This window comes from Marmota monax, unplaced genomic scaffold (assembly GCF_021218885.2).
Source record: "Marmota monax isolate L192 unplaced genomic scaffold, Marmota_monax_Labrador192_F-V1.1 WCK01_AAM20220418_F8-fsc00004, whole genome shotgun sequence".
Lineage (NCBI taxonomy): Eukaryota > Metazoa > Chordata > Mammalia > Rodentia > Sciuridae > Marmota > Marmota monax.
This window is the reverse complement of record NW_026692881.1, coordinates 18,600,001-18,621,906: the sequence shown is the minus strand read 5'-3', so window position 1 is coordinate 18,621,906 and position 21,906 is coordinate 18,600,001. Positions and strand designations below refer to the sequence as shown.

Here is a 21,906-nt window from a genome sequence, read left to right as displayed (position 1 = left end):
AATGAGCACCAAGAACCTCAGAGCACACATTCTGATTCTATCCAGATGGCAAAGTCTGGCACTCTGGGGACCTGACTGAGCACACTTGAGCTGCATAAAGGGGAGATGATCCCAGAGGGCTGGCACCTCTGATCTATTCCCACCCACTTCTGTATGTGAGCCATCTGAGGCTAAGGGGTGGAGGCTGTAGCCTCTGTCTTGTGCCCAAACCACTGCTCCACTGCCCAGTCATGGGGTATCTATAGGAACCCAGAGCCTGTGCCTCCTTGAAGTATCTTGGGGTACAATAGCTGAAAGTACTCTCAAGACAGGGAGCAAGATCTCAGGCTTGTCCTGGTGGTAAGGAGGGGCAAGTGGGTGTGCATGTTGGTAGGAGCCCCTGCCCTCTGACTCTGGCCTTCTGGAGGCATGAGGGCCATCTGCACTGACAGTCACCAGGTTATAGGTAATTTTCTTGAGATTTTAAGTCTACTAGTACCTCTGGCTCCCCAACAGTGCCAAGAAGGCCTTTAATAAGAAGCCAAGCTAAGGGCACAGGAAGGAGTATGGCTCTGGGACAGGGTCCAGACCACAGGCAGAGAGCTTCCAGATGCCTCACAACCCAGCTTGGCCATCTGCTGCCACCAGAGGAAGATCCTGGTGCCCCAAAGCCAGCTACTTCAGGCTGGAGAAACACACTGGCTACAGTTGAAAGTCACTCTGAGGTGGCAGTGGAGACCTCTCTAGGCCCTTGCTAAAGAGTTCAACTCTCTTGGCTTCTGGATGGCAAGTTTACCAGGTGAGCCATGTTGGTACTCAAGTAACTCTTCTTACTCCACAATCCACTCCTAGAATGTAGTCTTAACCTTAGCTGGCCAGGCTTCCCCTTATTCCATTCCTTTCAGCAGTTTCCCTTGCTTGAATGATTCTAGGATGAGATATTATGGTCCTTCTCCAAGACACTTTCCCTAACTATGCCAGGTCATACTGTCTCTTCTTCTTCTCCTTCTTCTTCTTTTTTTGTTTTTGTGGTATTAGGGATTAAATGCAGGGCCTTGCACATGCTAGGCAAGTGCTCTACAACTTACCTATGTCCCCAGGCCTTTTTTGGAATTTTATTTTGAGATAGGGTCTAACTAAGTTTCTTAGGTTGGCCTTGAATTTAAAATCCTCTTGCCTCATCCCCTTCAACAGCTGAGATAGGCCACCATGCCCAACTTCTGACCAACTTTTCTGTAATATACTGCATCACTACCATTTCTGGGGATCACGGATCAGCAACTGGAGCTGTACTACAGAGCAACAGCCATTTCCAACAAATTGATTTATGTCAGGTTCATACTGTTAAAAGTTCATTTTTAGTTGGGCACAGTGGTACATGCCTGTAATTCCAGTGATGCAGGAGGTTGAGATGGGAAGATCACAAGATCAAGACCAGCCTCAGCAACTTAGCAAGCAAGGCCATAAGCAACTTAGTGAGACCCTGTCTCAAAATAAAAAATTATGAAAAGGCTGGGGATGTGGCTGGCTCAGTGGTTAAGCAGCCCCTGGTTTCAATCCCTGGTACCTCCCCCAAGATGTTCACTGTTTCATTCATGCACCCCCCTGCCACAAGGAAGATCCTGTGTACTCTGGATGACCCCCTTTGGCCCTGAGTTTGCCACAAAGCAAGTGTGTAATTCAGACTTCTTAGAAGACAGGTAGATCATCCTAATCTTTCAGAATTAGTTGACGTCCTTTTTAGCTCAAGGCACAGCAATTTCCTCCCTGGCAGGCAAGGTTCCTGCTCCTAACTGCCAAGTCCCAGGCATCCCCTGCCAGCAGCAATTCCCTAGAGTTGCTGGTAGGACTAAGGGCAGAAAGGGGTGCTCTAGCCCTGCCCACCACTTGTTCCCTATCAGAGGAAGAGGGGTTGGTGGGAAGGAAGTTGACCCCTGGGGTGGCCTCAGTCTCCCCCAAGGGCTATAGGGCCCCCTGGACAGGCAGCAGAGGCCTACAAAGGATTTCCCTTCCTTTCCCTAGGGCCCAGGGAAGCAGGCAGGAAGAAGTGCCTCAGTAGCAGGCATCTAGTATGGGGGCAGCCAGATAGGGAGGTCCCCAGGGTTGCAGTTATCAGCCGGAGACCAGGCTCCAGGAAGGAAGGAAGGGCAACTCTGGCTGAGGCTGAGATAAGAAGGGGACTGTGCTCAGCACAATGGGCTCCAATAAGGCTGAGAGGCCCCAAGTCAGATTTTGCCCCAACCTGGCCTCCTGTCTATTCACACAGCCCATATAAATATTTACTGCTGTTTATATTCCTGGTCCACTGGGTCCCCTTTGAGGCCTTTACCTATGACCCACAGATCTATGTGCTCTAGACCATGAATGCCCTTAAATCTAGAGGCCCTGGACTCACCCAGCAAGGGTTATGGACATTGTTCTCTCATACAAGCCACAGGGACAGTCCCTCTGGACAAAACTATCCTCTTGTCCCAGCCTTGGAACATTGGGAACTTACGGGGTCCGGTCATGGGTGAGGCCATTCGGCCGCTGAGGGTTGATCTGGGGGTTGATCGGTGGAAGAACAGGTTTGCTGTTGATCTCGAGTCCTCTCCTCAGGGTCTCTCGGATCTGCTCTGTGTCTGCAACCAAATCATTAAATATCCTAAGTAGCCTTTGAATTTCCAGCAACCCCCTCCCAGGCCCTGAAACCTAGTTCAATAGACATACTGGGGGAAGGCCACCCTGCTAGCTAGTCCTGAGCCTACTCTATGCATCTAGATGTGAGAGCTGAGTGAGGGCAGATTGTGAGGAGATGGGGCAGATGAGGCATCATGCTCTCAAGAAGCTCTGGGTTTGAGAAGTTCCAATCTTGTAGAAGACAAGAAGTACTCTCTGACTCCAGAAGGCACTCATCATTGTTCTTTTTCTTCCTGCAACTTAGGCCTGAAGTTTACCTTTAACATGGCTGCAGACAGTGACTGACTGCCAAGGCCTTTGCCACTGTTCCAGATCATCAGGGATTCTGCATGTTAGGATAGATGCTAGCAAAGGCTGTAAGGGTCCTGCTATGAACTGGCAGGCACCTTCTACACTTGCTTTTGGGTTTTGAGTGGTCTGGCTCTGCTGCCCCTTTGCCTTTGGTCTGGGTCAGTAGGCTACTGAGATCGTCTTCCTACCTTGGCCTATCCCAGGGAACTCTGCCTCTCCATGGAGCTAGCAAGGATGGTGAGGTGAGAAAGGAGTTCTTTGGTGTAATTATTTCTCTGTAAGGTGCTTTAATGGTCTTTGAGGTGAAGTTTACTAGTTTCATCCCATATATGATATAAAATTTACCTCTGTACACTGCAAACAATTCAAAAAGAGGAAATTAGAATTGGTTGCTCAAATGGTAGACTTAAGAACGGGAGGACAGGATTACTGACTTTTCTGTTTGACCTGTTACTGTGGCATGGATTACCTTTACAATTAAAAAAATGCTGGCAGTGGTGGCACAACCTGTAATCCCAGTAGCTTGGGAGGCTGAGGCAGGAGGATCGCAAGTTCAAAGCCAGCCTCAGCAATTAGGGAGGCTCTGAGCAACTTAGAGAGCCCTGTCTCAAAAAAAAAAAAAAAAAAAAAAGGCTGTGGTTTGGTGGTTAACCACCCCTGCGTTTAATTCCTGGTCTCTCTCTCTCTCTCTCTCTCTCTCTCTCTCTCTCTCTCTCTCACACACACACACACACACACAGCCAATAATGATTAAAATTGTGGATAAGAATATGAATCCCTTCTTAAATTACTTCTTTTGTCAAATGCAATAAAATGATTGTAGTATTTGAATGGGCTTGACACACCATTAGAACAAACAGGATGGAAATGCAGGGTCAAATGTTTGTGACTAAATTTTCTCTTTTGAGAAAGACAAAAACTTTTATGAGTCTCATATATATATAGGAGCTGGGGGTGTAGGTCAGTGATAGAGCACATGCTTAGCATGCACAAAGCCCTGGATTCCATCTCTAGCACCCAAGAATAAATAAATCTCATATATAGATATTTTTTTCAGTGTTATAGACAACTTAGAGGGCTGGAAATATAGCTCAATTGGTACAGTGCTTGTCTCACATGCACAAGGCCCTGGGTTCAATCCCCAGCACCAAAACAAAAACAAAAAAAGACAACGTATTAAAAAAAAAAAAAAAAAAAAAAAAGATGAAGAGATTGAGAAAGGAAATAGACAAAAAAGTTGCATATGTATATGTAAGTGGCCAAATTTCCTTTGGAGATGCCCTTTGCTAAAAACCACAACTGTTTCTACAGCCAACACCAGCATAGGGAGCTTTCAACAATACAACCACATCCTCCTCAAGACCTCACCAGGAAAGCAGTGGGTCCAGGGTGCCTTGCCGTAGCCCCTTAGACTGCCTGTGTAGGACAGTTGTGTGTAGTCACTGAAAGCTGGCCTCACATTCAGGCTTCTGTCTTCAAAAGCCTGGGTGGGCCTGAAGACAGTGATCCCCAGGTCTGGCATGGCCTTCAGGCCAGATCTGGGCCTTTTGTCAATTCTGTGGGTGGCCTACAGTTGTTCTCTTGTGCTTGGGTGATCTGTGAACTTTTCCTGTAACTGTTCTGTGGCTTCCACTCACCTCTATGACCTCAGATTGCAAGGGGTAAATAAAAAAAACACAATAGATCCAGCTGGTGGTACATCTGAAGTACATACAGGAAATTAAGCTTCTCTAATTCCCCCTTGATGGAAGACTTCACTAGCTGTTTAAATCAGGCTGGAAATAATCCATTGAGTAGGCTGCTGAGTTGAAAACCTATCCTAGACAGCCTGAAAATCCAACATGAAACCAAAGGGGGAAGGCAGGGTAGACACTCCTACCTTTCCCAGAGAGCCGTCGGGGCTGTGTGCCGATGCAGATGCTCCGGCTATCTTCATCATCCTCGGGGGGCCGGCTCAAATCATCCCAGGCACACTTGGCACTCACACCGCTCAGGTTGGAGCCATCTGTTTCAATGCCTTTGTCAACTCTCTCCTGCTTGAAAAGAACCAAAGACCCAGAGTTCCTTCAGAGAACTATGGCCCAATGTCACTACTACCCTCCCAGCTACACCCTTATAGTAAGTACTGAGCCTATGTAGGTGCTGAGCATGGACAGCTGCTATTAAGAGCAAATTATTTGACCTTGTTCTGCTCTGGTTATAGATAATGGGCTTTGCCAGACACTGGATTCCTCCTGGGGATGAAGCCAGGGAAGCTTCTCTATCATTAACCTTTCAATCTAACGGCCTTCACACCTCTTTCAGAGCCCCAACTCTGTCTACCACATGCTGGCCCACAGAGCTGATAAAGCAAAGACAGAACCTTACTCCACAAGCAAAGATACAATCCCTCCTCTTCTCCCTGACACTCCAAGAAGAACCCCCCAGTCACTGCTACAGGCAGGGTGGAAGCCTGCCAGTGGCATGGGTGTTAAAGGGGTGAAGGCGGGGCAGCACACCTGCAGTTCCCCTTTCCAACAGCTAGAGGGGGTGCTCACCCTAGAGCATAAGGACTGTCCTAGCTGCTGGCAAACTTGTTTGGCCAAGGGCTCTGGATGAAGTTTCTTTTCTACTCCTTAGACTGAAATGGGGTCCTGGAGGGCAGTGATCATTTGCAGATTTCCTACAGGCCATCTGTGCAGGCCTTGGCATAGCTGAGTTCAAACACTTTCCAAATGGCCTCAAGGAAGAGATGTACTCAAAACAACTCTGGATTTTCTGGTAAAACATAGTTCTGTGATGCTGGGTTTGGATCAAAGGTCATCTAAGAGGCTTTAGCAACATTGCCTGAAAAGAGCCATACAGGCCAAATAAATCTCCTTATGACTTAGTAACTCAACAAGAGGCTGCACTTTCCTGTCTGCCTGTCCCTTGACCAGGGTTTCAAAATGGCCAGGGAGTCTATCTAGAGGAAGCATAGGTTCCCTTATTACTTGGGACCAGCCACAGGTGGCCTCTTTCCATCGATCACTTTTTGCTCTCTTTTTGCGCTACCATCAGCCGAGGCAAAGCTGGGGATTCTGAGCAGGGCAACAGCTCTATAAGCTTTAGGCAGGGAGCAATGGGCATGTGGGTCCTGGTTTGTTCAGGGGACAACTTGTGCCCATGCCTCTGCCTCCTTCTTCACTGCCTGCCCTGAGGCCCTCACCTAAGCCAAGAGCTGAAAACAGACACCTCATGCCTTCACTAGTCCAGCCTACTTACTTTATAAGTAAAAAGAAATAAGTAAGACCCAGAGCCAGGCACATTCCAAATTCAAGCCAGTCTCATCAATTTGGTGAGACCCTGACTCAAAATTAAAAATAAGAAGGGATGGAGACAAAGCTCCATGTAGTGTCCCTGGGTTCAATCCCCAATACCAAGATCAGAGAGAAACAGAGAAGTTAAGTGATTTGTTTAGGCACACAGCTAGTTAGTAGTAGAATTTAGATCAAAGCAACATGAGCCAGCTCTCAAATGAACTGATGGTCGGGGCTGGGGATGTGGCTCAAGCGGTAGCGCGCTCGCCTGGCATGCGTGCGGCCCGGGTTCAATCCTCAGCACCACATACCAACAAAGATGTTGTGTCCGCCGAAAACTAAAATAAATGTTAAAATTCTCTCTCTCTCTCTCTCTCTCTCAGCACCACATACCAACAAAGATGTTGTGTCTGCCGAAAACTAAAATAAATGTTAAAATTCTCTCTCTCTCTCTAAAAAAAAAAAAAAAAAAATGAACTGATGGTGAGCAGTTCCCAGAGATGCACAAGCAAATACTAGGAGTTCATAATTGATGCACAGGGCCACCAGGAAAAGAAAGGTGTACTTCTTCCCATGGGCTCCTGCTTGCTTTCAAAGACTTTTGGGTAATGTGGATACTGCTGGTTGGTCTCAGGGAGTCTGCTGACTTGGAAGAACTATTTTCAGCATGCAGACAAAGGATGGTTTGCACATCTTACCAGTTCAAGATACCAAGTTCTTTCTGAGTATTTGGCACTTATGACAGAGGTCAAACAAGCAGCCCACAGTGCCCTTTCCTGGATCCCATTATAGCTGCTGAATAAGGGATTAGGGAAACAGCCTTCCATGGCTCCTTGCTCTGGCTTAGGCAGAAGCTACAATGAAACCAAGTTTAAAGTAGAGATAACAGAGGATCCTGGCATCAATTTGAAATTTTCAGTATTAAAAGCACTAGGAAAATAGAGGAGCATCATGTGTGAATGAGGAGGATTTATGCCCTGAAGCTCAAAGGTCTGCAGAGAAGAAACCAGGGACTGAATGCTACATGTCCACCTGCCACCTCTCCCCTGCCCTAGCTCCTGGGTGCTGCCTGTGGCCTGCTCAAAATTTACAGAAGCATAAAAAGTTTAGAGATGGCAATGACTTGCAAATGATAGTAGATGGGCAAAAGAAACCAGATACAACATAGGCACATGGTCAGCTGCCTGCTGCTCTTGCTCCTCCTGAGCAGCCCACAGGAAAGGCAATGATGCTCTTGCAAGTTTCAAAATTCATACACATGCCAAAGGAGTACTTCATATAATCAAAGATGACACTGACATTGTCCATGGGCCAAACTGATGGGCAGTGGCAGGACTGTGTCTAAAGACCCCTTCACACACCAAGGAGTGCCAACCTACCCAGGCATGGTTGAAAAATGTGTCAGGAAGGACAAGATCATTAGGCCGTTTAGCACTCACCTCATAGCTGGGTGTGGGGTATCACCTGTGGTACTGACTGTTTCAAGGTTGGGGTGGCTACAGGGTGTCTCCTTGAAAGAAATCTGTGTTCTTTTAAGAAGGGAAAGTGGGGGAATGAATCCTGGGTGAGGAGGCAATACCCACTAATCTTCTTTTGTTGCTGATGATCTAATTTTAAAAAGTTGGTATGTAATTTACATTCAATAAAATGTTTCAGTTTTTTTTAAACAACTCTTTTTTTTTTAAGAGAGAGAGAGAGAGAATTTTAATATTTATTTTTTAGTTTTTGGCGGACACAACATCTTTGTATGTGGTGCTGAGGATCGAACCCGGGCCGCACGCATGCCAGGCGAGCGCGCTACTGTTTGAGCCACATCCCCAGCCCCCAAATGTATCAGTTTTAAATGCAAAAATACATGTGTCTGAGACACTTTTTTTCTGTGCTGAAATCTCTGCTCTCTTATGTCTGTTGCAGAATTCAGGTGTCAAGTTCCAAATCATGTCATATTTCTACTCGTTCACATATAAAGGTCTCCATTTTCCCAGGATGAAAGCCAGTGTTATTTGGAAGAGGCCTAGGCACAGTGTGCTAGCAAGGTTTTCCTCACTCAAGACATACTTGCAGATGTGGATCGATCTCAAATATGGTCTCTCCTCTCCGCATGTCAGTTATCAGCCAGGGACCACCAGCGCTGTGGATAAGGAAAGGGGAAACAATGATAACTGCGAATCTGGAGCTGACACTGAGCCAAGAGCCTGCCCTGTTTGCTGCCCCAGGTCCAGAACACAGAGGAGTAGTTTGTGGTCAGGGATCATTAGGGAGTGAGTGCCAGAAGCACAATACAAAGAAAAGCAGTCACCTATGGGGTAAGGGAGGAACTCCCACCCACAGAGAGCCAGGCCCCATCTCATGGGTGAATGTACTCACACGGGCACCGTCCGCAGCAGTTCCAAGATGCCCTGCCCATTCCACTGCTGGGCTGAATGTAGCTCCTCAGTGCAGACGCCAACAATCTAAGGCCAGGGATAAGATGCCATTGTGTGTTAGTGACCATCCTCCCTGAAAGGTCAATCACCTAGGCTTTCTTGGTGCCACTAAAATGGGGGCTCACAGGTGGGATTGCTGCCCCTGGGCTTGTGTGTTCATAATGGAAGGTTCCCTTAGTAGGGAGTGCTAGCCTGGATAGGAGATGGCCGGGTCCACAGATAAGCCCTGAGGCCTGACCCTTGCCCTTGTGTGACAGGTCAGGTGTTTGGCCAATACAAAGTCTAGCTCTCAGCTGCAGAGGAGAAAACCAAGGCCTGAGCTAACTCAGGATGGGTCCTCAGGCTGTATCTCGGAAAGGAAGGAAAGGTCAGGGAGATGTTCCCACAGGTGGTGAACCTTTGTGTGAATCTCCAGGAAACCAACTGAACCTCCACATAAACTACATCATAAGCAAAAGCAAGCACTGGTGGCAGCTGGGGAGATTCACACCCCTTCTGGGAAAATGTGAGGCCAGCCTGAGCTTCCCTACTGGGAAGTCCTGCTCCTGTGATGGGTCCTCATATGCTCACAAGATTCCCTCATTGGGATCTCTCTTAACTACAGCCTTTCTATCCCACTCTGATGGCCCTTCCCCTTCTCCTCTCAGAGTGTGAAACAGGACCAAGTAAATCAACCTCACAGACCCATCAGAGGGAGAACAATGTGAATCTCTTGCTTCCTTCATTCCCCTCAGGTTTCCCTCCGTCTTCCAGGACTTTTCCCACAGGGAAGACTCCAATATCCAATTACACCTCACCTGGAGGAAGGTAACTACCCCAAAGGGTGTCTGCACAGGCTGCATCTGTGGGTCCTCTGTCAGCAGCATGTGCTGAATTCTTGACTCACTGTTATCCAAAGGGCTATGCCAAGATACGTGGTCCCCACTGCAGAAGGTGTTCTCTGTGGAGACACAGGAGGATCCTCATCATTTGCATCCAGGCCTAGAATTTGACTTGGACCTTAGAAGACCAGGCTGGGAGGCTCCCCATATTCCTGGTGTTAAATGAGGCCCCAAAAGCTCTTGAGTAAATACAGGAATGTTGAGAGGTAAGACAATTGGACTGTGAGAGCTATAACATAATCAGTCTATCCAAGTTTGAATGGACTAACCAGTTGGTAACTGTAGACAGGCAGGGCATGGCTGGAGGAGGTAGGTGACTAAGGATGTAGCCTAAAAGGATTCATCTTTCCTATGGCCCTTCTGCCACCTCTCCCTACTTCTTGGCCACTATGAATGAAGCAGCTTCCCTCTACCATGCCCTTCTGCCATGATTACCTGCCTCACTTTGGGCCTAGAACAATGGAGTAAGCCTATCATGGCCTGAACCTCTGAAGCCATGGGCCCAAATAAACTTTTCCTCTTCTAAGCTGTCCTTGTCAGATATTTTGGTCACAACAACAAAAAAGCTAAAATACCTGGGGGTAGGCCCAGGTATTTTAGCATTCCCTCTGGATGGAAGTGAAAAGTTTGCTGATATCTCCAAAACATTCTGTTTGCCATTCTGTTGGGCTTCAATGGAAAAGGACAGGCTGCTAGCATGGATGCTCTCTTGGCCTGGGAAAGTCAAAGACCTCTAGCATTTTTGGTCCTTCCCCAGCACCATGATTCATGAGACAGACAGCAGCCATGATCCTGTCTGCCAAAAAAGAATGAAGTGCTTTCCTGTGGGGTCACCTAGCTGCATGTCTTTCTCCTTGAAAAAATAGACCATGATTTCTGTGCTACTGAAATGGGGCTTGGAAGGGAACACCGACTTTGGAGAGTCTTTGAGACTGGGACCAGTTCCCCACAGTAGGCAGATTTAGGTATTTCTGAGGAACACTGGAGGCTTCCAGGAAATGATGGTCTGGATAATATTTCACGTACCTTGACAGAGTATACAGGCTGGAATGGCAGCTGCTTCCATGAGAACAGAGCCATCTAATAGCCTCACCACTGCACCTCACACCAGTCTATTACCTGGCACTTACCTTGGGTACCCAAGATATGCTGTATTGACTAGCCCATATGCATCCCTTCCATTTTTCCTTCCAACATAAATTGAAGTACATCATTTTGCACACTTATTTACCTTAAAGCTCACTTCATATGTGTATACAGAGTGCCACTTCATTAAGTGGCTGTGTCATAATTCATTGTGGTCTAGCATTTATGATGTGCGAATTTCTACAGCTGTAGTCTCTTACGGTTTTTTTTTTTTTTTGTCAACATTTATGTCAAGGCAGACACACCCATCTCTCTTACACACACACACACACACACATACACACCAGTCTGAAGGTTCCCAGAGAAGCCTGAAAGCTGCTCTCACTTGTCTTGGTCTAAATACTAATTCCCTCCTGTGTCGGGTAATGTTACATAACTATCTTATCCAAGACACAGATTGCTGTCCTAGCCTCTACAGTGTTCATTCAGGAGGGAGAAGGAAGACTCTGTAGCAAAGGAGAGACACAGCATAGCAAAGGCAAAAGAGAAGGCATACTTCCAGGCAAAGCCAAGGAGAAAACTCCAAATTTCCGGACTCTTGCTGGCTTACCCTTCTCAGATTCCCCCACATGCTCTATAAATAAGCAGCAGTAACAGCAGCAACAGCAACAACAACCACATACACAATACTCACACACACAGCCCAGGCCTGGATGACTTCACTGATAAGTTCTACCACATAGATAGTAATTAATACCAATTCTTCACAAACTCTCTCCAAAAATAAAGGAGAAAACATTTCCCAATTTATCCTATGATGCCAATATCACCCTGATAACAAAAACCAAACAAAAAAGTCATGAGAAGGGCTGGGTTGTAGCTCAGTGGGAGAGTGCCTGCCTAGAACATGCGAGGCACTGGGTTTGATCCTCAGCACCACATAAAAATAAATAAATAAAGGTATTGCGTTCACCTACAACTATTTAAAAATTATATATACATAAAAAGAAGTCATAAGAAGGGGGTTGGAGTTGTGGCTCAGTGGTAGAGCTCTTGCCTGGCATGTTTGAAGTACTGGGTTCAATTCTCAGCACTGCAGATAAATAAATAAAATAAAGGTCCATTGACAACTTAAAAGTCACAAGGAAAACTAAAAAAATAATTCATAGAGCCAAATCCTTTATTTATATAGAAACAAAAATCTTCAATAAAATACTAGCAAGCTGAACCTAGAGTTATATTCAATGATTAGAAATGCAAGGTTGATTTAACATAAGAAAACCAATATAAGATGAGTATATGTATAAGTTCAGCAATTTGGGAGGCTAAGGCAGGAGGATCACAAGTTCAAGGTCAGCCAGGACAACATAGCAAGATCCTATCTCAAAATAAAAAATAAAAAGGGCTGAGGATGTAGCTCAGTGGTAGAGTGCTCCCTATTCAATCTCCAGTAAGACACACACACACAAGAAAGAAAAAGAAAATCAGTGTAATATATCAATGAAATAAAGTTTTCTTTAAAAAAAAAAAAAAACCCATACATAATCATCTCAAAAGACACAGAGAAAGTATTTGGTACAATCTAACACATTTTCATGATTTAAAAAAAAAAAAAAAACAAAACTCAAACTAGGACAGAGGTTGTGGCTCAGTGGTTTTAGAGTACTCGCCTAGCATGTGTGAGGTGCTCGTTTTGATCCTCAGCACCGCATAAAAATAAATAAATAAAATAAAGGTATAAAAAATTGAAAAAAAAAAAAAAACCACTCAAACTAGAAATAGACAGAACTTCCTCAAGCTGATAAAGGGCATCTACAAAACACCTGCAGCTAATAGCATGCTTCATGGTGATTACTTCCAAGATCAGGAACAAGCCAGAGATGTCCACTCTCATCACTTCCATTCAGCATTGTATTAGAGGCTCTAGTTTGGACAAGTAAAAAAGAAAAAGAGAGAAAATGCATCCAGATTGGAAAAGAAGAATTACACTGCCTTTATACATAGATGACATACTTTTGTATATAGAAAACGTATCTGCTGGGCTGGGGTTGTGGCTCACTGGTAGAGTGCTCACCTAGTGCTCACTGAGGCCCTGGGTTCGATCCTCAGAACCACATAAAGATAAATAAATAAAGGTATTGTGTCCATCTACAGCTAAAAAATATTTTTTTAAAAATGCCTGTATGTCTATACATTAGCAATCTGAACATGAACAATCTGAAAATGAAATTAAAAGCAATTCTTTCACAGCACCATTAAAAAGAACACAATATATAGAAATGAATTTAACAAAAGAAGTGAAAACTACAAAAGTGAAAGCTACAAAACATTTTTGGAAGAAACTGGAAAAGACCTATATAAATGTCATGGATCAGAAGACTTAATGTTGTTAAGATGGCAGTATTTGAGCTGGGGCTGTAGCTCTGTGGTACAGCACTTGCCTTACATCTGTGAGGCACTGGGTTCGATCCTTAGCACCATATAAATATAATAAAGATAATGTGTCCATCTACAATTAAAAAATTATTTAAAAAAACATGGCAGTTTTTCCAAATTGAACTACAGATTCAACACAATCCCTATTTTAAAAAGTCAGATGCATTTGTGGAAGAAATTCATAAACATGGAAATACAAGAGACCATAAATAAATAAATAAAATTAAAACAAATTTTTAAAAAATTTTTGAGATGGGGTCTTACCATGTTGGCTGGCTGGCCTTGAACTTCTAGACTCTTACTTTGGCCTTAATGGGATTATAGATGCATGCTACTACACGTGACTGCCCAAAAATTCTTAAAAAAACAAAGTTGCTCTTCTCAATCTAATTATTATTGGCACACATGTGTGGAGTAGGGATCAAATCAGGGGCAGTACTTGACTACACAGCTACATACCCAGCCCGATCTTTCCAATTTTAAAACTTATTATAAAGCTGGAGTAATCACATCAGTGTGGTACTGGCTTAAGAATAGGCATTTGGTCAATGCAACAGAATTGAGAGTTCAGAATAAAACTTTGCATCTATGGCCATTAAATTTTTAACTTTTATTTAATTTTTTTATTTTTATGTGGTGCTGAGGATAGAACTCAGTGCCTCACATGTGCTAGGCAAGCACTCCATCACTGAACTACAACCCCAGCCCCTACGGCCATTAATTTTTGACAAGGTTGTCAAAATAATTCAATGGAGGAAAAAATACTCATTTCAACAAATGGAGCTGGAACAGTGGGATATCCACATGCAAGACTCAAATTGGATCCCTTCTTTCTACCATTAACAAAAACTGACTCAAAATGGATCACAGACTTAACTACAATAGCTAAAACTAAAACTAAAAATCATAATAGTAGGGCTGGGATTGTGGCTCAGCGGTAGAGCGCTCGCCTAGCATGCTCGGGGCCCTGAGTTCAATCCTCAGCACTGCATAAAAATAAATGAATGAAATAAAGGTATTAGGTCCAACTATAACTAAAATAAATAAATAAATAAATAAATAAATAAAAATAATAGTAGATCTTCTGATTTGGATTAGGTAATGGTTTCTTAGCTATAATACCAAAAGCACAAGCAACGAAGGACAGATAAATTGGACTTTATCAAAATTAAAACTTTTCACTGGGTATGGTGGTTGCCTATAAATCTCAGCAGCTCCGGAGGCTGAGGCAGGAGGATCAAGGGTTGGAGGGGCTGGGGCTGTAGCTTAGTGGCAGAGCGCTTGCTTAGAACGTTAACACCATATAATAAAATAAAAATAAAATACAGACATTCTGTCCATCTACACCTATAAAAAATTTTAAAATTAAAAAAAAAAAAAAAAAAGGAGAGCTGGAGATGTGGCTCAGTGGTTAAGTGCCTCTGGGTTCTACTTTTTTTTTTTTTGGCATGGGGTGACTGAATTCAGGGGCATTTAACCACTGAGCCACATCTCCAACCCTACTCTGTATTTTATTTAGAGACAGGGTTTCACTGAGTTGCTTAGCATCTTATTTTTCTGAGGCTGGCTTTGAACTTTTGATCCTCCTGCCTCTGCCTCCCAAGACACTGGGATATAGGTGTGCGCCACCACACCCAGCTGGCTTCTACTTTACACTCTTTAGAATGGCAATTATAAAGAACAACAAAAACAAATCCAGAAAAAACAAGCATTGGTGAAGAAATGGAAAACCTGGAATACCTGTGCACTGCTGGTGGTAATGTAAAATGGTGTAGTTGCTATAGAAAACATTATGGCAGTTCCTCAAACATTTAAAAATAGAATTACCATATGATTCAGCAATTCCAATTCTGGGGATATACCCCAAAGAATTGAAAGCAGGGACTTGAACCAATATTTGTATAATGATATTCATAGCAGCATTATTCACAATAACAGCAACAACAAAATGGAAGAAACCCAGGGGTGGGGCTGTAGCTCAGTGGCAGAGTGCTTGCCTCGCACATGTGAGGCACTGGGTTTGATCCTCAGCACCACATACAAATAAATAAACAAAATAAAGATACTGTGTCCATATATAACTAAAAAATTATTTTAAAAAAATGGAAGAAACTCAATGCCCATCAAGAGATGAATAGGCTAACAAAATGTAGTATTTACATAAAATGTAATATTATTCAGTCTTAGAAAGGGAAGGATATTCTGATCCATGTTACAACACAGCTGAACTTTGAAAGACATTATGCAAAGTGAAATGAGTTAGACACAGGATAAATACTGCATGACTCCACTTATATATGAGGTACTCAGAGTATTCAGAGAGACAGAAAGTAGAATGAAGACTGTCTGAGACTGGGTGGCAACTGCAGAGTTAGTGTTTGGTGGTTCAGAGTTTTAGTGTGGGAAGATAATAAAAGATGATAAAAGTCCTGGAAGCCAGGTGTACTGTAGTCCCAGTGGCTCGGGAGGCTGAGACAGAAGGATAGCCAACCTCAGAATAAAATACAAAATAGGGCTGGGCATGTGGCTCAGTGGTGGAGTGCCCTGAGTTCAATCACTGTACCAAAAAAAAAAAAAGAAAAAGTCCTGGAGACAGATGATGGTTCTAGATACCACAATGTGAACATACTTATCACTACTGAACTATATGATTCTTTTTTTCTTTCTTTCAGTACTAGGGATAAAACCCATGGACACCCTACCAACGGAGTTACATCCCCAGACCTTTTTATTTTTTATTTTGGGACAAGGTCTTGCTAAGTTGCCCAGGCTGGTCTGGAATTTGTAATCCTTCTGCCTCAGCCTCCCGAATAGCTGGGATTAATTACATGAGTATACCATCATGCCTGGATGAACTGTGTACTTAAAAACAGTTAAGGATGACAAATTCCATGTTATGCATATTTAAACATCATTTAAAAAAGGCAGTTCAGAGAATGGGAGAAATATTTTCAAATCATGGATCTGATTAATATCCATAACAAAGCATATTGTATCCAGAATATACAAAGAGCTCTTACAACTCAATAATAAAAGACAATTCAATTTAAAATAGGTAAAAGATCTGAATAGGGGCTGGGGTTGTGGCTCAGTAGTAGAGAGCTTGCCTAGCACATGTGAGGCACAGGGTTCGATCCTCAGCACCACATAAAAATAAACAAACAAATAAATAAAATATTGAAAAAAATATCTGAACAGATATTTCTTCAAAGAAGATATACAGATAGCCAATAAGCATATTAAAAGATGTTCAACATGATTAGATGTTAAGGATATGCAAATCAAAGCCACAAAGAGATCACCACCACTTGATACCCACTAAAATGGCTAAAATACAAAAAAAAGTAATAACATGAGCTGACAGGGATGTGGAGAAACTGAAAACTTCATATATTGATGATGGTATGTAAAATGGTGGAGCTGCTTTGGAAAAGAGTTTAGTTATTTCCCCAAATGTTAAATGCAGAGTTGCCATATGATCACGCAATTCCGTCCTAGGTTATACCTAAAAGTAAAGAAAATTTGACTATACAAAGGTTTGTATATGAATGTTCATAGCAGCATTATTCATAATAATCCAAAAGGTAGAAATACCAAATGTTCCTCAACTGATGAATGGGTAAATAAAATATGGTATATTCATACAATGTAATATTATTTGGCAATAAAAAGGAATGGTGTACTAATACATGCTACAAGATGCCAAGATAATTCAATAAAGAGCAGTCTTTTCAGCAAATGATGCTAGAACAGCAAGATATCCACATGCAAAAAAGACACAAGTTGGATTCCTTCCTTCTACCACTTATAAAAACTGACTCAAAATACAAAAATTGACTCTAACTGCAATAGCTAAAACTATAAAACTCTTTAAGAGGAGTAAATCTTCCGACTTGGGTTAAGCAATAGTTTCTTAAGACATAATGCCGCCGGGCACAGTGGTACACGCCTATAATCCCAGTGGCTGGGGAGGCTGAGACAGAAGAATCGCAAGTTCAAAGCCATCCTCAGCAATGGCGAGGCACTAAGCAACTCAGTGAGACCCTGTCTCTCAATAAAATACAAAATAGGGCTGGGAGTATGGATCAGTGGTCAAGTAACCCTGAGTTCAATCCCCCATACCAAAGGAAAAGGGGGAAAAAAAAGACGTAATGTCCAAAGCACAAACAATGAAGAATAAATTCAGGACTTTATCAAATTAAAAACTTTTGTGCTGCAAACAATACCATTGAAAAAGTGAAAAGAGATGCAAATCAAAATTATTACTGCTTTACACCAGCTAGAATGGTATAAACATGAATCTTAAAAATACAACATTAAGGGCTGGAAGTGTGGTAGAGCTCTCATGGGGGTGGGGGGACACTGGGTTTGATCCTCAGCACTATATAAAAATAAAATAAAGGTATTGTGTCCATCAATAACTTAAAAAAGAAATTTAAAAAATACAACATTAAGGGGGAAAAGCCAGTCATAAGAGACCATCTGTTATATGATTCCATTGATAGAGAATATCCAAATGGGCAAAACTACAAAGACAGGCAGTAGTTCAGTGATTGTCCAGGGCAGGGATGGTTGAAGGGACTGTAGACTGACCAGGGGAGTTGGGGTGATAAAAATATTATAGGGTTCATTGTGGTGATGGCTATACGGTATGTGAACCATATCTCAATAAAGTCATTATTAAAAAAAAAAGTTGTAGTAGGAAAAGGAAGGAAGTCAAGTCCCTGAATTTCTCGTTACCATCTCCCCAGCCCAGCTTAGCAGAAATCTGACTAATAATTCTGAGACATCAAAGCATTTTATAGGCTCATAAGATCTGAAAAATCACCTACCAACATTTTCTTTTCTACCAGTGAGAAAAGGGCCTCTGAGACTGTCCAATGCTGTGTAGCATGTCAGTGAGGAGGGGCATAGTCCAACACCTCCCAAACTTTACACCATAACACTCACCTGGACTTTTGCCCTATCTGTGTACTCCTGTACCATTATCTATCTGCATTTCATCCCTTAAAATTGACTTACTTTTCTTTCTTTTTTTTTTTAGTTTTCGGTGGACACAACATCTTTATTTTATTCTTATGTGGTGTTGAGGAGGATCGAACCCAGCGCCCCGCGCATGCCAGGCGAGCGCGCTACCACTTGAGCCACATCCCTAGCCCTTACTTTTTTTTTTTTAACCTAAATAAACTTACTTTAAAGGTAACTTCATCATCACTATCCTAACTAAGGAAAATAAATGGAAAATCAGTGTTGCTGACCACTAAGTGGAAGATAATTTGGTTTAGCTAATATTGTTGCCTACCTAAAGCTGTTGAAAACTGAAATAAGCAAGGATTAAAGGCTGTTAAAAGATTAAAAAGTCATGAAAGAATCAAAGAACTGAGAAGGGAAGAGAAACCTAACTATTCATGTTACTGAATTCCTGTTGTCCAGTTATCAGCTAAAATCTGCTAGCTTTAAAGGCAAACCCTGGTCTAGTAGTGGTGAACTTTGGAATTGAGAAGGCCTGGTTCCTATTTGCCTCTTTCCCTTACTAGTTTTAACTCTGGGCAACTTGTCCAACCACAATATCCTAAGCCTGTTTCCTTGTCTGTAAGCAGGATCTACTGTGCCTACTTGGAGTGTTTCCTACTGCCACCAAGATATTCCTGTGCTGAAATACTGTATACTCACAAACAATGCCTAGTCACCAGAACACAGGACTGGCCAGTCTGTAGTAACAGCAAGTGGCCAGTAGGTGACACCATCACCCTTGGTTTAAGAAACAGATGGGGCCATTCCCTTGAATTTAATCTGATGTCTGGTCTACAGAAAAATACCCCAATCCAGGCTGCAATTTAGGTTAAAAACAGGGAAGATGCTAAAAATGCTTGGAGCCAAAACCTTTTATTAACCAGAACTGACACGGATTTTTAAAATGAATTCGCGCAAACCCAAACTGTTTAATGTACAGGCTTAATTTGGGAAGGGGCTTAAATTAAGCAGAAGAGCATTGGCAAGAAAAGGCAGTCAGGCCAAGTTGCTGCTGTAGGACTAATACTTTCCGGATATCCTGAGCACGTGTGGTCAAGTCTTGACACAGGTACTACTGAGTTAAGAGGGACAGGGCAGAATGTGTAACTTTCCACAGAAAATGTTTAGAGAACAGGACACTAACTAACAGAATCTTTCAGCAAGTGGCAGAGTCTGCTGTGGCCAAGTCTTTCTTAACAATGAAAGAGCCTTGGTCACAGTTTTCAAGACTGGGATAAAGCCACAATGGGTTCATTCTTGAGTCAGGTCTGGTCTTTATGCCCTGGATGCTTGGCTCCATTCTGTGTGAAGCCACTGTAGGTCTCAGCACTCAGCCCCAGTGCCCGCCCCAGGAAGCTCCTGGCCCTACAGAGGCGTTTTCAAATGCTAATAATGCCTTAGTTGGAGGCCCAGCTGTCCAGCCAGGGGTTAGAGAACTGGCTCAGTCTCCCCCTCTCTCTGCCTAAGTCCTCTGTGCAAGTGAGGATGAAAATCCCTGAGGCCCCTTCTGAACCACACAGCAGGTGGCCACCCGGTATCTAAAAGGCCATCCCAGGTGAGGGCACCAAGTCATTTTCCATTCCCTTTCTTCCTCTGAGTTTTGCCCCCATGAGAAACCTCCCTTAGCTCCCTGAGCTTGGTATGCTTCTTGGCAAGGGGAAGCAGCACTCCAAGGTGGCAAAGAGTAAAAATAAAAATTAAAAAAAAAAATGACTAGGTATATTTCTGCCCCTTGCTTACTTGAGAAGGATTTCCTTATTCTATGTTAAATTCCTCAATAACAAAAAATTCCCTGGCAAGAGCTCTTTAAAACTCTATGTGTTGGGCTATGGGGTTGTGTGTGGCTCAGAGGTAGAACGCTTGCCTAGCACATGTGAGGCACTGGGATAGATCCTCAGCTCTACATAAAAATAAATAAATAAATAAAATAAAAGGGGCTGGAGTTGTGGTGCAATGGTAGTGTTCTCATCTAGCATGCACGAGGCACTGGGTTCGAGACTCATAAAAATAAAATAAAACCACATAAAAATAAAACAAAAATATCTGTCCACCTAAAACTAAAATATTTAAAAATGAAATAAACATATTATGTCCATCATATCTAAAAAAAAAAATTTTAAATACCCTCTATGTATTGGCAGGGGGGCAGTTGTTGAATGGGTGTACAGAGACACTCATTGGGTCCTTAAATTGGCCATCACCCTGTCCCCACCTCCCCAACATCCAAATTTGGTCATGGTGGTCTGAAGTTGGACTGGTATAATAAGTTACCTATTTCTGCACAAATAGGTTGCAGAAAGCAATTATTGTTTGCAAAGTAATTAACACTGCCTTTGAAATACTAAGAAACAAACACATTCTTCAAGGGTTCTTAATTCATCCCAACTCTGGAGAATGATGGTCTGCCTACATCCCATAAAAGGAAAGTCCCAGCAATGTTCCATACAATGGCTTCAAAAGTAATGCCCCACTACCACCCAATGGAAGCTAATGTCCCTTCTGGAGTTTCTTATGGCTGAAGTCTGGAATCCTGAAGGGAAATGGTCCTTTCTTCCAGGTGCTCTTTCTGAGCACCCTGAGATGATCACAAGCTCTCCAGGGACAGAATGAGGCAGCAGGCCCAGCTGAATCACACTAATTGTCAAGTGAGGAGCTGGCCTGTAGCAGGTGTTTGAGAGAGAGCAGGAAAATGGAAGGAGACCCAAAATGGGCTGGCCTGTCAGTTTTGAGGTTAAACTTCTGAACAATATGACACAACCATCTCTGTCTCCCAAGAAATAACCTCTTACCTTTTTTTTTTTTTTTTTTTTAATGGTGCTGGGGATGAAACCTAGGATCTTGTGTGTGCTGGACACTCTACCGCTGAGCGACACCCCCATCTCCCTTATTGGTGTTTAAAAATCACTGACAACCAGGGTTCAAGTGTTCTCTATGAAGACCCAGAGCTGGTTCCTAGGAGGACTTGGCAGCTCTTTCCCCAAATGCCAGACACACCAGATATGCCACCAGCAACATGGACTGATGAGAAGGGAAGGGCCGATTAGTCTGTGTTCCATCTCTGGGAGACCCAGGAAGCCAACACATGTTGGCTGTAGAATCTGGCAACAGTCTACCCCACCCTCTCTCCTAAGAAGGCCCAAGCTGCTGTTGTGGCCACTGTGGAACTGCTCAGCAGAGCTGGGTCCAGAAAAGGTCTCTCTGAAACTGGAAGAGAGCCCTTATACAAGTTAGAATACACTTAGGGGCAAACAGGCAGTTCTGCACAGGTGCAGCAGCCTCATGATTCCCCAGTGAAAGGGGGATACCAACTGAAGGTTTTGTTGAATGAACTAGCCCTGGCTGAGGCAGCAGAAGAAGTGAAATACAGTCAGTTCTGTTGGCCTCTACCAGCACAAGTGCTCCCAAAAGGGCCTTCTGATTGCCCGGACTATGTCTCTCCTTAAGCCCATCTCAATTTCAAAAGCCCGGGGGCTTTCTCCTTGCTGGAAGGAGGGAAGTGGGGTTATATGCGCCTAGTCTGTTTTTGCCAGAAGAAGCCTACAAAGTTTTAAGGCCAAGGTGTATGGGCAGTCTGATGTCACTGCCACAGATTACATTTCTGGAGCTATTAACACACTCATGCAATGCTACTCTCATTTTAGGGAAGTGGTAACCCCAGACATTGTATGAAGGGCACTACCCTCACTATCCAACACCCTAAGACCCAGAGCCTCCTCCAGGCAGACACTACCTCCACCTGACAGCTCCCACTCACCAAAGGAAGGCCAGCACTCACTTTTTCCTCCAGGGATCCACACAGAGCTAGTGAGCATCTCAACAGGAGCTCGCAGTTCCCTG

General features: G+C 43.4%; 1 protein-coding gene across 13 annotated transcripts in view; it reads right to left on the bottom strand.

The window, feature by feature from the left end:
- The window catches only part of Sufu (SUFU negative regulator of hedgehog signaling), a 119,147-nt gene that overhangs the window by 37,916 nt on the left and 59,325 nt on the right, over positions 1–21,906 (bottom strand). For 11 of the 13 annotated variants that reach the window (XR_009227317.1, XR_009227318.1, XR_009227319.1 and 8 more), the window contains exons 4-8: positions 9,451–9,593; positions 8,595–8,680; positions 8,286–8,358; positions 4,829–4,985; positions 2,477–2,600 (exon numbers count right to left, since the gene is read on the bottom strand). Coding sequence is in view for 8 of the 13 variants with exons in the window: in XM_046449988.2 (XP_046305944.1) it covers positions 2,477–2,600; positions 4,829–4,985; positions 8,286–8,358; positions 8,595–8,680; positions 9,451–9,593 (583 nt within the window). In the remaining 5 variants the exon portion in view is untranslated. The remainder of the gene's footprint in view (positions 1–2,476; positions 2,601–4,828; positions 4,986–8,285; positions 8,359–8,594; positions 8,681–9,450; positions 9,594–21,906) is intronic. The other 2 variants (XM_046449983.2, XM_046449986.2) reach the window with 1 other exon arrangement.